The following is an 18,224-nucleotide window of genomic DNA, read 5'->3' on the forward strand; positions in this document are numbered from 1 at the left end:
GCCCAAATGTGCGCTTGTAATACAAACCCAGTGTTTAGAAGTGGTATTCTTGGTTAAAACAATAATGGCTTGAATGCCAGTCATGTCGGGGTTCTTCTATGGACCTTTCCATGGGCTGCTGCCTACAAATTGTGCGCCACAGCAGCTCACTGCACACAGCAGAGTCTCAGTTCTAAAACGAAACGGGTAATAATCATAAGGTGGTGTACACTGTATGGCACTTTGGTTTAAAAGTCTTTTTTTTCCAGGTTATAATTAAACACATGCAAGCAGTAATAAAATGTAATGAAGGGAGAGAGGAGACTGGCAAAGCTGTTTCATGTGGCCAGGCGCAACATGGTGAGGGGCGTTGAGAACGGGGCCACATGTGTCCTCGGGTGCTCTGGTTTTCAGTTTCTGCCCATATATGGGTGCTGGAAGCCATGTACAAATGCAGAATTGGGACTGTGGTGTTAGCCCAGGTTATATGCTACAGTATAGATGTGCCATGGCAATGATAGTGGGATGAACTATGTCTCATGACCAGTAGTGGGATAAAATGGTATTGCAGACTGAAACTGACTTGAGATCCTCACTGACTCAGTTATTTAGCAGTCCTGCACAACATACCATGCTGGAATAAAATGGTGTATAATGGCAATTAACCACCAGGTGGTGCTATTCAGACTGTAATAATTCAACTCAGTTACCATGGTAAGTGGCACACAGTCAGCACAAGAATTATTGGTAAAGACTGGCAATGGGGGGAAAAAAGGTCTTTGTTGTTTATATACTGAAAGCATGAGTGAATAAAAGCCCTTATTAAATAAAACCTTCCTGACTTGACACCTAGGTCAAATTCCACTAGTCAACAAAGAGGAATACACAAATAAAGTGTGACAGATGTGTGCTGTCTATTAACTTCATAAAACAGGCACTGGCTACAAACAATAACAGAGACCTAAAAATGCCCATATCCACTGATATGGGCATAAGTATAAAGTATATTTTCTTCCTTGAACAACATGGTTAATGTGGTAATATTTCCCCAAGGATCACAGCTGGACATTTGCAGAAGGTAGCAGCATTTTAAGGTCACCAAGGCTCCAAATCTATAATTAAACACAAACTCCATGCCAATAAACTATTTGGAAGGCATGTCAAAAAAAAGCGTTTTCTTTCATCTAACCACAAACGCAAGTGGCTGGAGGTCGCTAGACACTACTGGATCTGATTAGAACCAGGTTCAGAAAGAAAAACATAGTTGTTTGGCAAACACACTCAAGATGGGTTTGGAATAAAAAGAAGAAATGATGTGAAACCTTGTCAGGATACATGGCATAATGTACTTCATGATGCAACAGGAGATTATAAACCAAAATTTGGCTTCCAAACTGTCTAAAACTAATTTGGAGTTGGATATTCTCTCAGAACAACAATCCAAATTATATCCACAGAATCAAGCTTTTGACATGTCTATCTCTGACCCAGTGACCTAAAAGGCAGCTTAAAACCTGTGGGAATATCTGAAATGGAGGATGTAGGACCATCAAGGTTCTGGAGAGACTGAGTGTATTATATTGCTTGCTTTCTCTAATTGTATAAAGCATTATAGGAGATTAGTCAGTGATACTATATTGGTCAAAGCACCACGTTTAATATTTGCTGCTAATTTTGGCAGTTTTGTTCATTTCAATCTAGTTTAAGAACTAATAATTATGCAAAAATCAATGATCAGTGACTTTTCAAAGCACATTTATCTTGTAAATTTTAGGACATTTAGAATCTGCCTTAAATGGGACTTACATGAAAAAAACAGGAAGTCACCCAATATTCAAAAAAGAATGGATTTCATTAGCAAATCCATCATCACTGCAGAATAAGTCAAACACTTCTTTTCCAGACATGGGGAGATATGTGTATATATATCCACGTTATAATCAACCGTCAGCTGACACACTAAGGGTCCCATGGGCCTCTTGTCTGAACACTGGGGGGGGTTCAGGTCCTGTCCAAGAAGACACAGATGGAGTTCCTATTAACCTCTTAAGATAAATTGAGGGAATGCCCTTTTAAAACCGATAAAGACATTTTCTTCTTGTTTTTTAGCAGGACAAGAAGTGTGAGCAAAATGAACAGATATATAAATAAAGAGTGGATATCCCATGTACTGACATGGTGAATAAAAAAAAAAAAAGAATCCCAAGACTCAAAATACTTGGCCCATGCCAGGCTAAATAAAGGCGATCTGCGTCAGAAAACCTACAAGTAGCAATGAAAACTAGCCATTCATTTGTGTGTTTAATAAACCGCTGCCTCAGTGAGTAGCTGTGGTTGCACACCTGTGTTGACAAGTGTGCTGTCCATTCGGCATTTTAGAAATGGTCATAAACAGTGCTGCCCGACAGGCAGGAGTGCTGCCAATGCCTGCTACATATCAACCGCCTGTAACACCCAACACTGCCAAAATGTGGAGCACACCCCATTCCTTCACACAAAACAGCTCGAAAGAGAATACAGTAGATGAATTCATTCACATTTTACACACATAAATGAATGTGGTAGGCTCCCTGTGGAAAAGAAGCAAACTAAATATTTGCTAAATATTTCTGCCCGTGGTAACTTTTCAGTCTGCAGTTTCACTCTGTTTCACTACCTTTCATGTTAAAGCCAAATAATCAAGGGCTGTTAGATGTGGTTACATTTTTCAGATGCATATTCAGGAGTTAAATATATAAAACAATGAGTAAATATGACTCCTTGATTTAAACAGTCCTGGATTTAAACAGTGTGACTGCCCCCTAATGGCTAGAGAATCATGTTACACTCAAGTTCATTAGGGAAATCTCAGTTATAGACATGATGTCATTTTTGTCTCTTTAGTTAAGTCACTTTCTGCTCCGGGAGCTCATTTTCAATACAAAATAGAAGGAACAGTTGGATTATTGGATCATTAACCCAAACACTAGCATGTGAGTAACTCTTGTATCACAAATTCTACATAAGCTGACCTAAAGAGATGAGAATTAAGCAAGATTTAGTAGATTTAAGGCATTCGGATTATCTGAGGTAGTCCATATGACTTCTGCTTCTATATACCTAGTTTTTACATGATCATTTAGTAAAAGTGCAGTCTGTTATTTTACATAAAGTCAAATGGCAACAAATCGATCCAAGCACAATAAAAAAAGTACCCCGTACACCATGTCAGTTTCTCATGGTGGTGTGTATAATAACTCTTCCCTGTGATAATCAAATCAACATGTAAATATCAAAATAAAAAATACTAAGCTTCTAGTAGGTTTTAATGTAATCACTTTATTAGATCAAGAGTTTATTCACAGAAAGGGAGTACAGGATCACACAGGTTTCAGACCATTCAGCATAAATACTTAAGACTAAAGTTGTGTGAGAATATTAACACATGTTGGGCTGATTGGATAATCAAGACACAGGACATTTTGAAGAATCCTTCATCAGCTGTTTAAACAAAGTGCTTCTGAAAAGGTGAAAGCTGTTTAATGTAAATAGGTTACGATACCACAGTTTATCTGCCCTCTTTCTTTTTTTGAGGTTTGGGGATTCACTGGGTTAAAAGTACATATAGATGTGTGTAAAATTCACTACCTAGTGCATGTTCATTCCCCTTTATGTGAACTGTGGTGAGTTTTATTCGTCCTGTCTGCTTCTGTAAAAACACACAGGAGTGCTTCATGGTTGTGAATCGATTCGCTGAAAAAGAGTCAAGAAAGATTCATTCGGGAATTGCCCATTACTACTGAACAGAGGCAGAGTCAAATAGGGCAAGTAAATAAGAAGGCGATGTAAGGGGAAAGGGAACATGCACAATGAAGAAAAGAAAACAGAGGTCGCTGTGCACGGTCAGACTCACTGGGTGGTTCTGTCTGTTTATTTAGTCTGTGAAGGTGATGGAAACTGAGCAGCGGCCGCTGCCAATTCTCCCCAAGCCGAGAAAAATATTCATGTGGACAGACTGAATCCAGCGCGAGAGTAGAATCAAGCAGAGCTCGAGGCCAACAGACACATAAATGCTCAGGGCTCACAGGAAACACAGGGCAGAAATGCTAGTGAACCTCCCTATGCCTTTGTTTAAAAAAAGAGCAGAACTGGGCATCTGATGAACAGAACCATGATCCAGTTATAGAGATCAGGGCAAAATATGACTTTATATGAATACTACCATATTCTCCTACATCAACCCTATACTGGAAAAATCTTTTGGGTTTCATATCAGGATTTAAAGAGAGAAGGAAAAAAAAGCTGAAAGTGACTGTTTTATACAGTCGTTTATTAGCAGTTTGTAAACAGACAGAATCCTTGACAGTGGCATTAGAGACAGCTGTGATGCAAATTTAAGGTTTTTGTTTAATAATGTACTGATTGTACTGTAATGTTTTGTTTAATAATCTGGTATGATATTGTTTCTATAGTACGTGAGTAATTTACAGAGAATCTTATGGAAGACAGACTACCCTTAAGCATACTTCATACAGAAAGAAAGCTTTAGAACACTTGTTTTAACCATTGAACTTTTGACCTTGATGTGACTATACCACTGTTTGAATGGGTTTTCATACCACTGCTGTTCAGAGGACACTTAACCTACCCTCTTATATCCTCCCTCAGCCACTCATATCTCAGCATGTCTGGCAGACATATCATCATGGACGGCAGCTCATCAAGCTGAAACCCAATATGAGCAAAACTGAAGTGCGAATCATCCCTAATTCAGGATCTTGTGTGATTCCCTGATAACATTTAAATCTCTGTCCGTGGTCACGCCACAGTTACGTATAGGAAACCAACTATAGTGCAACCAAAAGTCAAAAAGAAATCTGAATGAATTGGAAATAAATAAACAAATAGCACAGAGCTTCAATATGCACTTTATCAACTTTAGTTGGACAGCATTACATTGTGCACCTGTAGACATCCACAAAGCATCCATCTTTCTAGTTATCAGATACAACAGTTGCTGTTGGCAACACATAGTGCCTTAAATCACAAGAGGGACAGCTGGGGAAGGTGCCTTAAGCCCGGGCAGATGCTCAGGGAAAGTAGAAACATGGAGTAGTCAGGCTTCCTGCATCAAAATTGCTCATATACTTGAAGCTCAGCAAACATGCCAAGAATGTTAAGATGAGGTAGACTCGAGGCTACATTTACTTTCAGAACGCATTATTGATGATAAAACAAGTGGTGTAGCATCTCTTATCATCGTTTCTCACCTAGATGTTATCTGGTTTGAAGGAAAAATAAATACTCAATTTGTGCATTAACTTATTCATTAATAAAACTATTTAAAACCGATTTAATCTTGTTGATGTCGTAGTTTAGTAATATCCGTTTCCTCTCAATTTTAAATTGTAATACTTTTTCAGTTGTGCGATACTTCTTACCAACACAACTGCTGGAAAGCTACAAGCAACAAATCATACATATTGCCAATAGTTAGTTAGTAGCCTGCACTTTCTTGTCTGATGCCTTAAGACACTGAAAGTAGGAATAAAGGCTTTATCACAAAATCACAAGATAACCAAATGACCTAACAGGAAATAGCACAGTTAACTGTTCATCAGGCCATACACTCTGGCACAAAATAAATAGTGCAGAGAGATTTGCCGACTGAAAAACATGTTGAAAAGACAGTACAGATTTCACCCATCTTCCGATGACCGGATATAGACTAAACACAGTAACCATGCAAGACTGAGTTCTGCTTACATCATATAACCACCAAGGAACCATTACTGATTTGTGCAGACTGAAGGTAAAGGAACTATTGCATCCATTTTTAGCTTTGCAATAACATGGGAAAATCAGCAGTGTGGTCTTCGAATATGGTTTGGATTGCGTCTGTATTTTAGGGGAATGGGTTTGTGGAATGCCACCCAGAGAGTAGGATAGTATGTGTTCAGGGGGGATGGGGTTGTCCTTGCAAAAGAAGTGGTTGGTATGATGGGCCTCACACAGAGACATGGGGCCACCCAGTTTCAGGTTGGTTTGTTTATTTTTATCCCTTGGGGAAAACTGTTCAGCGAGGGCTGTTTAGTAGGTCTTTGATTTGTTGTGCTCCCAGTGCATGTGTAAACTTTGCTTGGAACTTGTAAATTGGAATTGTATGTGTTAAGGGTCAAAGAAGAAGGTCCTAGGTGCCCTAGAGGAATTAAAGAGATGGCTGGGGTCTCAAGTCACTTCAACGTCATACGGTCATGACTGAGGAGGGTAATGCTTCTACTGTCAAGCAAAAAGATTCAGAAGCGAGGGATAAAGTCCAGGGTATGCTAAAGCATGATGTCTTGGAATCAGAATGCACATTCTACAAATAAAAACCAAACTAAAGCATAAAACAGGTTTTACTGCTCCTTCATTAGAGAGTCTGAGTTACTGCAGTTGCTGCAGCTGTTGTTTTTCCATTTTTACGTGTTATACAATCAGTTACTCACCCTGTGAAGAAGCAGTGTTTATAAGAGCTTTGTGAAAACTATGGCTCTGGACTGAACACAACTGTCATAAGTAAACATTTATTCAGTGAATAAAAAGGTTTCTAATATGACACAGCATTTAAACAAATTGTAATTAAACTTACAAGAGTATTAAGAATTACAGTGGAACATCAGCAGTCAGCATTCAAAAGAACCACATTACTTGATTTGTTTTTTACACTCCGGTTGCATGTCATGCCAGATTGGGTGACCTGGCTTTTAGTGCTTCAATAGCTGATCGCAGGGCATGGTAAGATCCTATATCAAAGAGACAACAAAAATATTTAATATCTTCTGTTTGACATGACTTCTTTTAGATTGATTCAGTATGAAGAACAGACCTTGAAGTCTCTCCATGTATGCATCAATTTCCGGTAGACCGCTTATAACATCGTATGATGTGTGCTCCATTGCTTTGGCAATTTCACTGCTGCCCTGAAAGGCAGCAAATGGCATACGACAGACACATAAACCAAAATGTGCCAAGTTGTTAAACACCTTTAAGGCGCATGTGGTGTACAACAAAACAGCTGGTGAATGTACAGCTGAAACCAGATATTTACATACACTTCAGAAAAAACCCAAAAACTTATTTCTTTACTGTCATACATTAAATCAGAGTAAACTTTTTGTTTTAAAATCAATAAATATTTACATATTTTTTGCATTTGTTAAATGTCGGAATCGAGCGAGGGAGAATTTTTATGTATTTTTATCATCACTTTCATCAAAGTCAGAAGTATAGATACACTAAGTTTATCGTGCCTTTAAACAAAAAAACCTCCAGATGATTCCATTCTGAGCTTAAGAAGCTTCTGATAGGTTAATTGGTGGCACACTTGTGGATGCATATAAAGGCACACCTCAAACACAGAGCCTCTTTCTTTGACATCATGGGAAAATCAAGAGAAATCCACCAAGACATCAGAAAAAGAATTGTTGACCTCCACAAGTGTGGCTCATCCTTAGGTGCAATTTCCAGATGCCTGAAGGTCCCACGTTCATCCATTCAGACAATAATACGCAAGTATAAAAAACATGGGAAATGTACAACCATTATACCGCTCATGAAGGAGACGGATTCTGAGTACCAGAGAGGAACGTATTTTGGTGCGAAATGTGCGAATCAACCCCAGGACAACAGTAAAAGATCTTGTGAAGATGCTGGCTGAAACTGCTAAGACAATGTCATTATCCACAGTAAAACGAATACTGTACCGCCATGAGCTGAAAGGTTACTCTGGGAGGAGAAATCCATTACTTCAAAACCACCATAAAAAAGCCAGACTACAGTTTGCAACTGCACATGTGGGAAAAAATCTTAATTTCTGGAGACATGTCCTGTGGTCTGACGAAACAAAAATTGAACTGTTCGGCCATAATGATAAACGGTATATTTGGAGGAAAAAGGGCGAAGCTTTGAAGCCTCAGAACACCATCCCAACTGTGAAGTATGGGGGTGGTAGTATAATGTTGTGGGGCTGTTTTGCTGCAGAAGGGACTGGTGCACTTTACAAAATAGATGGCATCATGAGAAAAGAAAATTATGTGGATATATTAAAGCAACATCTGAAGACATCAGCCAGGAAGTTAAAGCTTGGGCGCAAATGGGTCTTCCAAATGGACAATGACCCCAAGCATACCTCCAAATTAGTTACAAAGTGGCTTAAGGACAACAAAGTCAAGGTACTGGACTGGCCATCACAAAGCCCTGATCTCAATCCCATAGAAAATTTGTGGGTGGCACTGAAAACACGAGTGCGAGCAAGAAGGCCTACAAACCTGACCCAGTTACACCAGTTATGTCAAGAGGAGGTGGCCAAAATTCCAGCAAACTATTGTAGAAAGCTTGTGGAAGGATACCCAAAACGTTTGGCCCAAGTGAAACAGTTTCGGGGCAATTCCACCAAATACTAAGGAAGTGTATGTATACTTCTGACTTTGACGAAAGTGATAATAAAAATACATAAAAATTCTCCCTCGCTCGATTCTGACATTTAACAAATGCAAAAAAATGTTAATATTTATTGATTTAAAACAGAAAAAGTTTACTCTGATTTAATGTATGACAGTAAAGAAATAAAAGGTTTTTGTGTTTTTTTCTGAAGTGTATGTAAATATCTGGTTTCAACTGTATGTGCATGGAGTGTGAAACTACACACCTGCAGATCTTCATAAAACCTCTCCTCCACCTCAGAGAACTGGGCCATGACTTCAAGTTCTGCAGGAATACCCTCCTGAAAATAAAATGGTCAGAAACTAACTTGAATAAAGTCACGTTTACCTGAAACATCATAAAATGCACATGGTTTCCGCCATTTGCTATAGGGGCTTTCTAGAAGATTTCATCTGAAAGATGTGAAAGCCTTTGCTATGTACTCGTGAATTATCTGCAAAGCTTCACATACCTCCTCTAAGGAACTGCTGCCCTCCTCTGACTCCTCTGTTAACTTGGTGTTCTCCACAATTCCCTTAGACATTCCGTTCAGCTCCTTCACCCTACCAGCCAGAGACAGAAACAAGTGTGATGGCAAGTCTGGCCACTAGAGGGACCCATAAGAAAACAGGGCCTTTATTTGGCAGCAGAAGCAAAGTAATTTGATGCACGTTTAAACTTTCTACCTGTCTGCGTAACGTAGTGTGTTCAAGGTGTAATCACAAGAGCTCATACCGGGTGAGATCATGGCAATCTGAAACGGACAACAAAAAAAAATAAAAATAAAAATAAAAATTATGGTACTGTCTTTATACCCTACTTTCATATTTCTACAGCTGCAATGATTTTTTTTTTGTTACTCAGTGACAAGAGATGATAAAAATTTGCAAAACCTTTTTTTTTTTTTTTAAATATATTTAAAAGGTTCTTTAATCTATATATCGGAAAAATATCGGAAATTTAGTTCCTAAATGAACAGCCGATTGTTTACTCATGTCGGATAATCAGTATTACCATGCAGGTTCTGGAGTTCTCTCCTATGAAGGAGTCTCGGAGCACCTGAGTGAGCTTACTCATCCGGAAAGGGATGTGTTCACTGTTCTGCCCAAGGGATCGAATGCACTCCTGGGAATCAGATACATTGCATCAGCAAGAAGACACAGCAGGACCCTAACATTGTATAATAGCTTGCAATAATAATGACTTGGCTCACTACAAACGGAGCAAAGCTTAATCGGAATTGAATGAACTTTATGTATTCATTTATTTATTTTGGGGGGGGCACATGCCTAGATGAGCCTACTGGAAAACCATACCGTACCTTCAATGCTAGAAGACTGCGATTGATCTCTGCTGTCTCTACCATAGTCTGCCGGTCATTGCTGCTGACATCTGTGCCCCGCTCGTTCCCTGCCAGGTCCACCAGCGAGAACTTCCCATGAAGCAGCTTATGCCGCCTTAAGATAACCTGCAGGACGGCGTGGGAACGGGAAGAGTTGGCATTTGCAAACGTCTGGCCAGATGTTCTAGAACAAAGGTGAAAACAAGTCAATCAATTAAAGCACATTTTTCCAATTATATTCCAACTTGATTCATAAAGACTGTTCATAGGAATCTGCTCCATCCTTAGACAACAGTGCGCATCATTAACTGGACAATAGTTGCAACAGTTACTCGTTCCACCGATACAGGATCAAGCTGTGCAGCTGGAAACAGTATTTAATTAGATGCTTTTAGATGTTTGATAGCATTTCGCACTACTATGTCTGAAAAAAGTATACCTGCATGCACTCCCCTTCTCAATCATCCTAATCACATCCTCAACAGATGATACAGGCATTTCCTGCAGGCCAACAACCTGCACCTGCTGGTTTTCGTCCTCTAGAACACGTAGCTTTGCCTTCTTATTCAGCAAGTCAAAGACCTGAAAACATAAGTTTCATAATTAATTAAAAAAATAAAAAATAATCAGCTAAAGGACATTTGCAGTTTAGGAATTAAAGCCTTAGGAAATTATAATAAAATTTGCAAAAAAAAAAAAAAAAAAAAGGAATTTGCCACAGATCCACCCAGCAGACATTTTCAGGTGCTCATGTCCAGAACTCCTAACTAATAGCACCACTCAAACAGAGCGACCCAATATTTGCACAGTCAGCAGGGATGCACAGCGAGACACATGAAAATCTAATGAATAAGCTGACAAAGATTAAGATGGCCCATCTCATATCCAAAAGGACAGAAATTCCAGTAAAGTAACCAATAATTCCTACATCTTGCCGAGGCTAGAAATAAATCGAAAGGTCTAAAGGTTCGAATCACAGCACTTGCAACAGATGTTTAGACTGGAAACTACATAAGTTAATTCCTTTAATTAGTTCATTCTAAGTATTGAATCTTGTTGACACACCTTGCCGTTGTAGATCTCAAAAAAGGTCACATATGGGCACAGGTCAGAATGCCGTTTATGTTGCAGAAATGTAAAAACATCCTGTGCTGTAAGGTATATAGACAAATCAATTAAAGTAAAAACAATAACAGATTATTTAACAAATTTGTAAGGAGAGTTAAACATTTACAAAATCACCTGCCAGGGCATAGATTCCTTTAGAGCTGTTCTGAGCCTTGCCTGAAAAGTCTCCACCCATTGTCTGTAAAGCAAAATGTCCTCAAATGTAATGAGGATTTCTTCATTCATTGAAGCATATTTTAAAAAACTGACAGTATACGTACATGTGTCTTCCCACTACCAGTTTGCCCATATGCAAAACATGTTGCCCTTCCACCCTCAAATATAGTCTTAACCAGAGGTTTGGCAGTGAACCTGAAAAGAGAACAGAAAAAACTCCATTAGAAATGTATAAATAACTGAATGGCAGGACAAGTAATTAGGGGATCTATAATGCATCGTTCTACATAGTGTTATGATACTACATATAGTTGTTTCTGGCCTACAATAAGTCCAGGGAGTAAATCTATGGTTTGTATAAAGTGATACATGGCTTCAAATTAGTTAAGTTATACGCATTTCAAAGACAGACTAGCTTATCCAACCAGATAAGCAAATATAGACAAATGCAAAATGACCAAAAAATAAAAAAATCCAGCATGATTTTAATTTTTTTAAATAATTTTAATCTGTGTGTAAACCTCACCTGCAACCAATCTATCAGCCATTACAGGTGGCATATCTTTAATCACAGATAACTGCAGAAAAACAGTTACCTGTAAACCAAATCATTGTTGGCATCTTCGTCAAAGGAGTAATCAAAGTGGAAGTGCTGGTTGTCAAGGTACTTTGTGAGATCGACCTTCTGCTTGGGTTCATGGAACAGGAGGACGCCATTACCAGGGATTGTCACCACATCTATCTCTTTCTTTGCCATTTCTGAGGAAATGCGGTCAGGAAAAAAAAAAAAAAAAAAAAAAAAAAAAAAAAAAAAAAAAAAACACCACATACAATTGATTCCAAAATAAATAAATAAAAAAAAAAAATAAAAAAAAAACACAAATGATTATTTTACAGGTCCTTTATAGCTATTCTTAGAGAAAAAAAGTTTGACATTCTACCTTTTTTATTTAGTGGTCGCTTGCGAACACACACACAGATTCTGTGGAGCTCAACCTTAAACAAACAAATTAATTTACATTTCACTAATTCTTATGAAAAATATGAATGCATAGGTGGTCCTTATAGTGGACGGTATTTTGGCATCATGCACTGCTAAAGTACTTACAGGATCACTTAAAGATAATGGAACTTTCTCCACAGTCTCTCGATAATCTTCAATCATCTGGTAAAACTGCTTGTTGGGGCGGTTCATATCGCCGTACTAAATGTTAAATAGAAACATGAGGAGGTGCACTGCTTAACGTGAATTATTTAAGACGTTCAGATACACCACATACCTTTCCTTTTTTGATTTGAGTTTCTGGGTTTTTAACTGAAATGGACAGCCTTTTGTTTGTTTTATTTACTTCAGGAGCTCGGGAAAGGCGCTGGTCTGAAATACAAGTTATTATTACTAAAGCAAATGATTTGCTTTGCTGATGGGCAACAAAATAACACACAAAATAAGGCGATTTGTTTAGATCTTTGTATGACATTCTATGTAAGCAGGCTCCAACAACATTAACACAAAAACGACTTTGAATGAAATTAATTGTATTTAATTTGTGCAGAAGGAATTTGCTCTCGACTAGTTCAAACATAAAACATGAAATTCAAATCAACCCAACCAGCATGCAATGTTTGACTTACTTGCAGTGGGTGCGGGAGCACATTTTGAGGCCTCACTTTCCGACACAGCTTCAATGGCAGGAAGCAGAGGAGATGGAGGTTTAGCAACTTGTCTTCTTGGATAACTTGGTAATCCTGTCATGGCAGAGGACGAGTCATGGAATCCATATAAATATTTAATTTCTGAATTTTTTCACAGGACATTTTAATCGAACATTTAGTTTCCCATCACTTAATGGATTTAATGTTTCAATGACGTTAAATATTTAAAAATATTAGAAAAGGAGCACAGTTACTGAACAGCCTTTGTCACGGGACTGAGTGAGTTTCCTAACCGTGAAACAAACTGTTGAGTTTCCTAACTTTGGGATTAAAACCGATTATGCATACTGACCTGAGGGTCTAGGAATAGTAGATGAAGGCTGCTCCTGACCGGGAGCATCATCAGTCGGATTCAAGCCAGTGGATGGAATGATTGGTGGTCGAAATAGACAAGTCTGGCGAGTTGTCATCCTTCTGGGGCCTGGAAGGTAAGTTAAACTACTTAGTGCAGTGGTAAATGATAAAGATATAAATAAATCATGCTTACTTAACTGGCTGCATATCCATAAAGCCTATGAGTTGATATGATTAAGTAATCACTGCCTTTGCTGTGGCAGCCAGTGCTGAAACATTACTGGGGCTAAACCAGAGCAGAGAATTTCACCAGTGATCTGAAAAGGGATCTGTAGCACCAAAAAGTATGGAGTAGTCATGTGCTGATATGAAATTTGCCAAAATATGATGCAAATAATGACCACTGCATCTTTAACTGAAGGATGGGCAAATCAAGATAAATTACTATTCAAATTTTATTTTGAATAGCATTATTTGAATACTTTGTCACACACAGATGGTTTGCATACAGCAGTAGTTACTACAAAGTACATTTAGTGACACTAAGCTATCTAACAGAGATGGGGAGTTAACCTGTGCTATGACTGTTACCACCACATATCTGGCTGCAAACAGATGAATGAGAAAATCACCTTACACTGGCTAAGCCATTGTTATTCTATAGATAAAGAGTATGATCTCCCTTTGGAGTTGATGCCTTGCTGTACTTGTAAGAATCACATTCAAATCTCACCAGTTTTCCTGTCGAACTATTAAAGACAATTTAAAAAAAAGATAAAAAAAAAAAAAAAATCATATGGGATCTAATCCAGACCGATATTTTAATAGCAAAAGACAGACATATTTTCTCTCAGGCACACAAATATAGAGACATATTACAAAAATGTAATATGTTAATGTAATATATTACAAAAGTGAGATGAAAAGCTTGAAACATACAAAAAAGCAATTTCTAAATATTTACATTTGTATAATAAAAGCAGACTTAATGATGTTTATGTACTGAATAAATAACTGATCAATGATCACTCAATAGTTAAAAAGTAATCCGCGTCACTTTAAGCCATGATCATAGAATCTCTCCCATTTTTATTGCCATGTGAACCATTCAGCTTTGTTTTAATTAAATTTCAATTTCACTAAACACCCTACCCTCATCCGATCATCTTTATCATCTACACAAAAATTTTTTTACCATAGAGGGCTGCTCAGTATTATCAGATAATATAAGTGTTGAATCTCACAGTATGACGATCAGCACATGACTTTTGGGAAAAGGGAAGGGAACACTCCCAAAGCTTAGTGTAAACAGAGGTTCTCAACCTTTTTTGGCCAGCGACTCCCTTGTATATGATGGCATCATGCCAGAAGTCACACTGGCACAGACTATCGCCTGAATAAAAGTACTGCATGAACTGCATAATATAGCAAAGAAAATATTACATTTTGTGGCTAGAAGAAATAGGGCTCAAAATTTCAAAATGAATAAAAATCAAATTATTAAAAAAGTATTGCAAGTCATTCCTGGTTATTAAAAGAATAAATAAAAAAAAAAAAAAGTTGAGAACCTATGGCATAATCATTTAGATCAGATTAAAATTGTTCAAGCCCCTTCAGGGAGAGTGCATAAGAGAGAAAGTGCTGACACATGCACATTATGCAAACCTGGCTCCTCAGATGGACCAGCTGGAGAGGCCACTTCAAACAGGAAACACACATTAAGATAATACAACTCCATACAAAGAAAGCATTGCAGTGTTTATTAAAAAAGAAACCCTCTGGGGAATTAAATCCAAGGTCACTTACGCTCTGAAGGTGCAGGTAACTTTGATTTTGTAGGATGCTCTGATTTCTAAAAGAAAAAAAGAAATAGTCACATGATTCTAAATTCTGAAAAAGCACAATCCTAAAAATACTACCAAAAACAATAATAAAAGAACACAGTATTTTTTGATAGACAATAAAATTTCATAAATAATACAATACAACATGACCAATAATGTACTATAACGAAATAATGATCTTCAACTATATGAAACCGATGAAAATATTTACTGCGAGCCTACTGGAAAAGGCACAGAACTACACTTTATATTAAAAGTCTACACCCCTATTAAAACTGCAGAGTTTTTTATGTGAAACATAAAACATTTAATAACATTTTTCATTGTTAACCAACAAACTTCAAGTGAAAATAAATGTTTTATCAAAAGAAAAAACCCTGTACAATACCCAGGTTGCAAACATGCACACACCCCTTAACTGATGCTTTGTAAAAGCACCTTTTCCTTCCAGTACAGCACTCAGTAATTTTCACATGATCGTCATTTTATGCCTCTCATCCTGGCAAAAATGCTCCAGATCGATCAAACTGAAAGTGGTTCTCATGTACACAGCCCTCTTCGTCATTAACTCACTAACTTCGGCTTGGTAACTGGAGCTCTCCTCCTTGACTAGATCTCCAGTCCCAGCTGAAAAACAGCCCCAGGATACTGCCACCACCATGCTTAAATAAATACCATTATATGAATGATTAGACATTTTCTTTCTTTCTTTAATAGCTTAATTATGCCCACAAGGGTCTACCTTTGTCTCATCTGTACAGAAAACATTTTGCGACATCTGACCAGTACTTGAAATATTTTCCTGCAGCTCCTTTAATGATGTCCTATGCTTGGTGATGTCAGTGTTACCACATTTTCTCACTTCACTTGTAAGAGACAGCCTTTGGGTCATTCCAGAGCAAATCTAATGTTCTGGAAGTTCTTTTGCACCCATTTCCCAATAGATATCATTCAAGAGTGAAATTTCATACACGTTTTGCAAACTTCAGCATGTTGGAGGAAACTCATGACTGATCCTTATGTAGGGGCAATTAGAATCACTTCACTGATGACAGGTGCATGATAATTACTTTTGAAAAGAAGACCAGATGTGATTGTACTTAGAATGAACCAGTCACATAATTCATTAAATATTGTGCACACTTGTGCAGTTTCTGCCTTATTTCTTTGGTTGCTAGAACACATTAAAAGTTGAAAATAACAGGACATGGCAATAATATGCAATTTTAACAAGGGGATATAGATTTTTTTTGCATCCACTGCAGTGAAAATAGGGTCTCATCAATGGTATGAAATCAAGCAAGAAAACCCACTCGCTCTGCTTTAGGTGCCCGTGCAGGGTTGGGTGCTGGAGCAGTGGAAGGTCCTGCTTGTTTTGATGTTTGCAGGTATTCAAGGAGGTCAGCATTGAGACGCCAGATGTCACTGAAGTCAACCTAGTGCACACACAACCACCAAATGAAGACCACAAGCACAATTCTTTCCAAAGCATGTACACACCATAAACAGCAGTGAATATGTGATGATGTAGAGGTCATTTGACCAACCTCTTTTCCCTTAGTCACTTCTTTCTCGTTCCACTCCACATGTACTGTCGACTTGGTAGCATTGACAGTTTTCACTGTTGCACTGTGAACTCTTCCTGCACACACACACACACACACACACACACACACACACACACACACACACACCTTCACCAATGATTCAGCCAACAAAAACTCATGAAACGTGAATATCAAATCACACCATAACTATGATTAATATAATAATATAATAAATAAACACCTTTAATTTGAAAAAGTTTCAGTAATCGTTAGAAATACTACATCAACCTGGGTGAGTTACACTTTAGTTAAAAAAAAAAAAAAAAGTAAAAGTAAAAAACTTTAGCTAGTTTAGCTGTTAACTAGGTGCAATAGTAAGGTAAAAAACTAGCTAGTTTAGCTGTTAACTAGGTGCAATAGTAAGGTAAAAAACTAGCTAGTTTAGCTGTTAACTAGGTGCAATAGTAAGGTAAAAAACTAGCTAGTTTAGCTGTTAACTAGGTGCAATAGTAAGGTAAAAAACTAGCTAGTTTAGCTGTTAACTAGGTGCAATAGTAAGGTAAAAAACTAGCTAGTTTAGCTGTTAACTAGGTGCAATAGTAAGGTAAAAAACTTTAGCTAGTTTAGCTGCTAACTAGCTAATATTTCATATTATAGCTTTTTTTACCGTCACTCCGGCTAATTTTGACAGCGATTCCAACGAGAAGCGTCGCAGTTGCTGGGTCCATGTTAACGTACGGAATATAAACTAAAGCTTTTAAAATAAATAATAAAATTCACCGCTACACAACCAGCCAGTCGCATATACTAAATAAAAAATCTCAACCGCCAAGCTTTCAAAATACGTCAGCGGAAGTTGTTCACCAAACCGGAAGTATGCCGTCGAATGATTAAAGCTGCTGTATAAGTCAAAGCTGTACGTCATTTCAATTTAGTGCAGCCAATAAAGACAAGGAAGGATATTTAAAATCCCAGTTAGACCTAAAGAGTTTGCTGTTGTAATGGATGCAATTCCCCAAAAAGTATTGATCCTCCTGAGGAATGCATTACAGGAGGAAGATCTAAATTTTTACAGCTATCAAGAGTAAAATATTTATTGGTAATACAAATAATTTACAAAATAGAGTCTCAAATAACTATATTAGAAATATACTTAATAATATTGTTTATCATCCAGCTCAGGGGTTGTGTTTGGGGATTGAATTGGCATAAAGCTTGGCGAACAGTGGATAAATTCTATGTTAATAAAGTAAAAGAAGTCTCTTTTAAAATAATGCATAGAATAAACCCAGTAAAACATGTGCTGGAACGGTTTAAATTAGATATTGATTACTCCTGTAATTTCTGTAAAGGTGAAAAGGAAACTATTTTTCATTTGTTTTTCCATTGCATACATACAAAAATATTTAGAATTGAGGTGGAGAATTTAATGAACCTCCTGTTTTCCTTACCTGCATTCCTATACAAATTAGGAGCGCCGAGTCATCTTGACCTTGTCTGTTTTGACTGCTTATAAAAAATAAAGTATATTTGATAGCCATTTTTATCCACCTTTTTAGTCTAACTTGTTTCCAAAATATTAACATATATTTTGCAAAAAAAAATTTATATTTGGTATAATAAACCTTATTTATATACAAAAATGGCTAATTTTTTAGTAAAAAAAAAAAAAAACAACAGAAATTTTTAATTATTTTCACTATAGAGGCACAAAAGTTTATGCATGATTACAGGCTGGTATATTTCCAGGAGAAAATATAAGCCAGGAGATTGTTTTGA

The 18,224-nt window shown here is 37.4% G+C and overlaps 1 protein-coding gene across 3 annotated transcripts; it reads right to left on the reverse strand.

Annotated features, from left to right (window-relative positions):
- Positions 1–6,508: 6,508 nt before the first annotated feature.
- Positions 6,509–17,297, reverse strand: kif2c (kinesin family member 2C). Of its 3 annotated transcripts, none has more exons than XM_060873968.1 (22): positions 17,113–17,297; positions 16,446–16,540; positions 16,212–16,334; positions 14,861–14,906; positions 14,720–14,749; positions 13,053–13,181; positions 12,680–12,793; positions 12,328–12,422; positions 12,156–12,251; positions 11,989–12,043; positions 11,644–11,806; positions 11,152–11,242; positions 11,006–11,069; positions 10,829–10,914; positions 10,203–10,345; positions 9,743–9,947; positions 9,436–9,546; positions 9,108–9,175; positions 8,894–8,984; positions 8,648–8,722; positions 6,827–6,920; positions 6,509–6,743 (listed from the first exon to the last, which is right to left on the reverse strand). In XM_060873968.1, exons 1-22 carry the CDS (start codon positions 17,171–17,173, stop codon positions 6,679–6,681), a joined length of 2,100 nt encoding a protein of 699 aa, XP_060729951.1. In that variant the 5' UTR covers positions 17,174–17,297; the 3' UTR covers positions 6,509–6,678. The 3 variants fall into 3 exon arrangements, with proteins under 3 accessions (XP_060729951.1, XP_060729950.1, XP_060729952.1); XM_060873967.1 differs by having other exon boundaries at positions 14,720–14,752; XM_060873969.1 differs by lacking the exon at positions 14,720–14,749.
- Between the last annotated feature and the right edge of the window lie 927 nt (positions 17,298–18,224).

Source organism: Tachysurus vachellii, chromosome 7 (assembly GCF_030014155.1).
Source record: "Tachysurus vachellii isolate PV-2020 chromosome 7, HZAU_Pvac_v1, whole genome shotgun sequence".
NCBI classification, from domain to species: domain Eukaryota; kingdom Metazoa; phylum Chordata; class Actinopteri; order Siluriformes; family Bagridae; genus Tachysurus; species Tachysurus vachellii.

Coding starts and splice junctions, on each gene's coding strand:
- kif2c (XM_060873967.1), bottom strand. CDS start 17,173: ATGGACCCAGCAACTGCGACGCTTCTCGTTGGAATCGCTGTCAAAATT. Junction 11,070..11,151: donor CTGGTAGTGGGAAGACACAT/GTACGTATACTG, acceptor TTTGCTTTACAG/ACAATGGGTGGAGACTTTTC. Junction 9,547..9,742: donor GCAGTCTTCTAGCATTGAAG/GTACGGTATGGT, acceptor TCTGATTCCCAG/GAGTGCATTCGATCCCTTGG.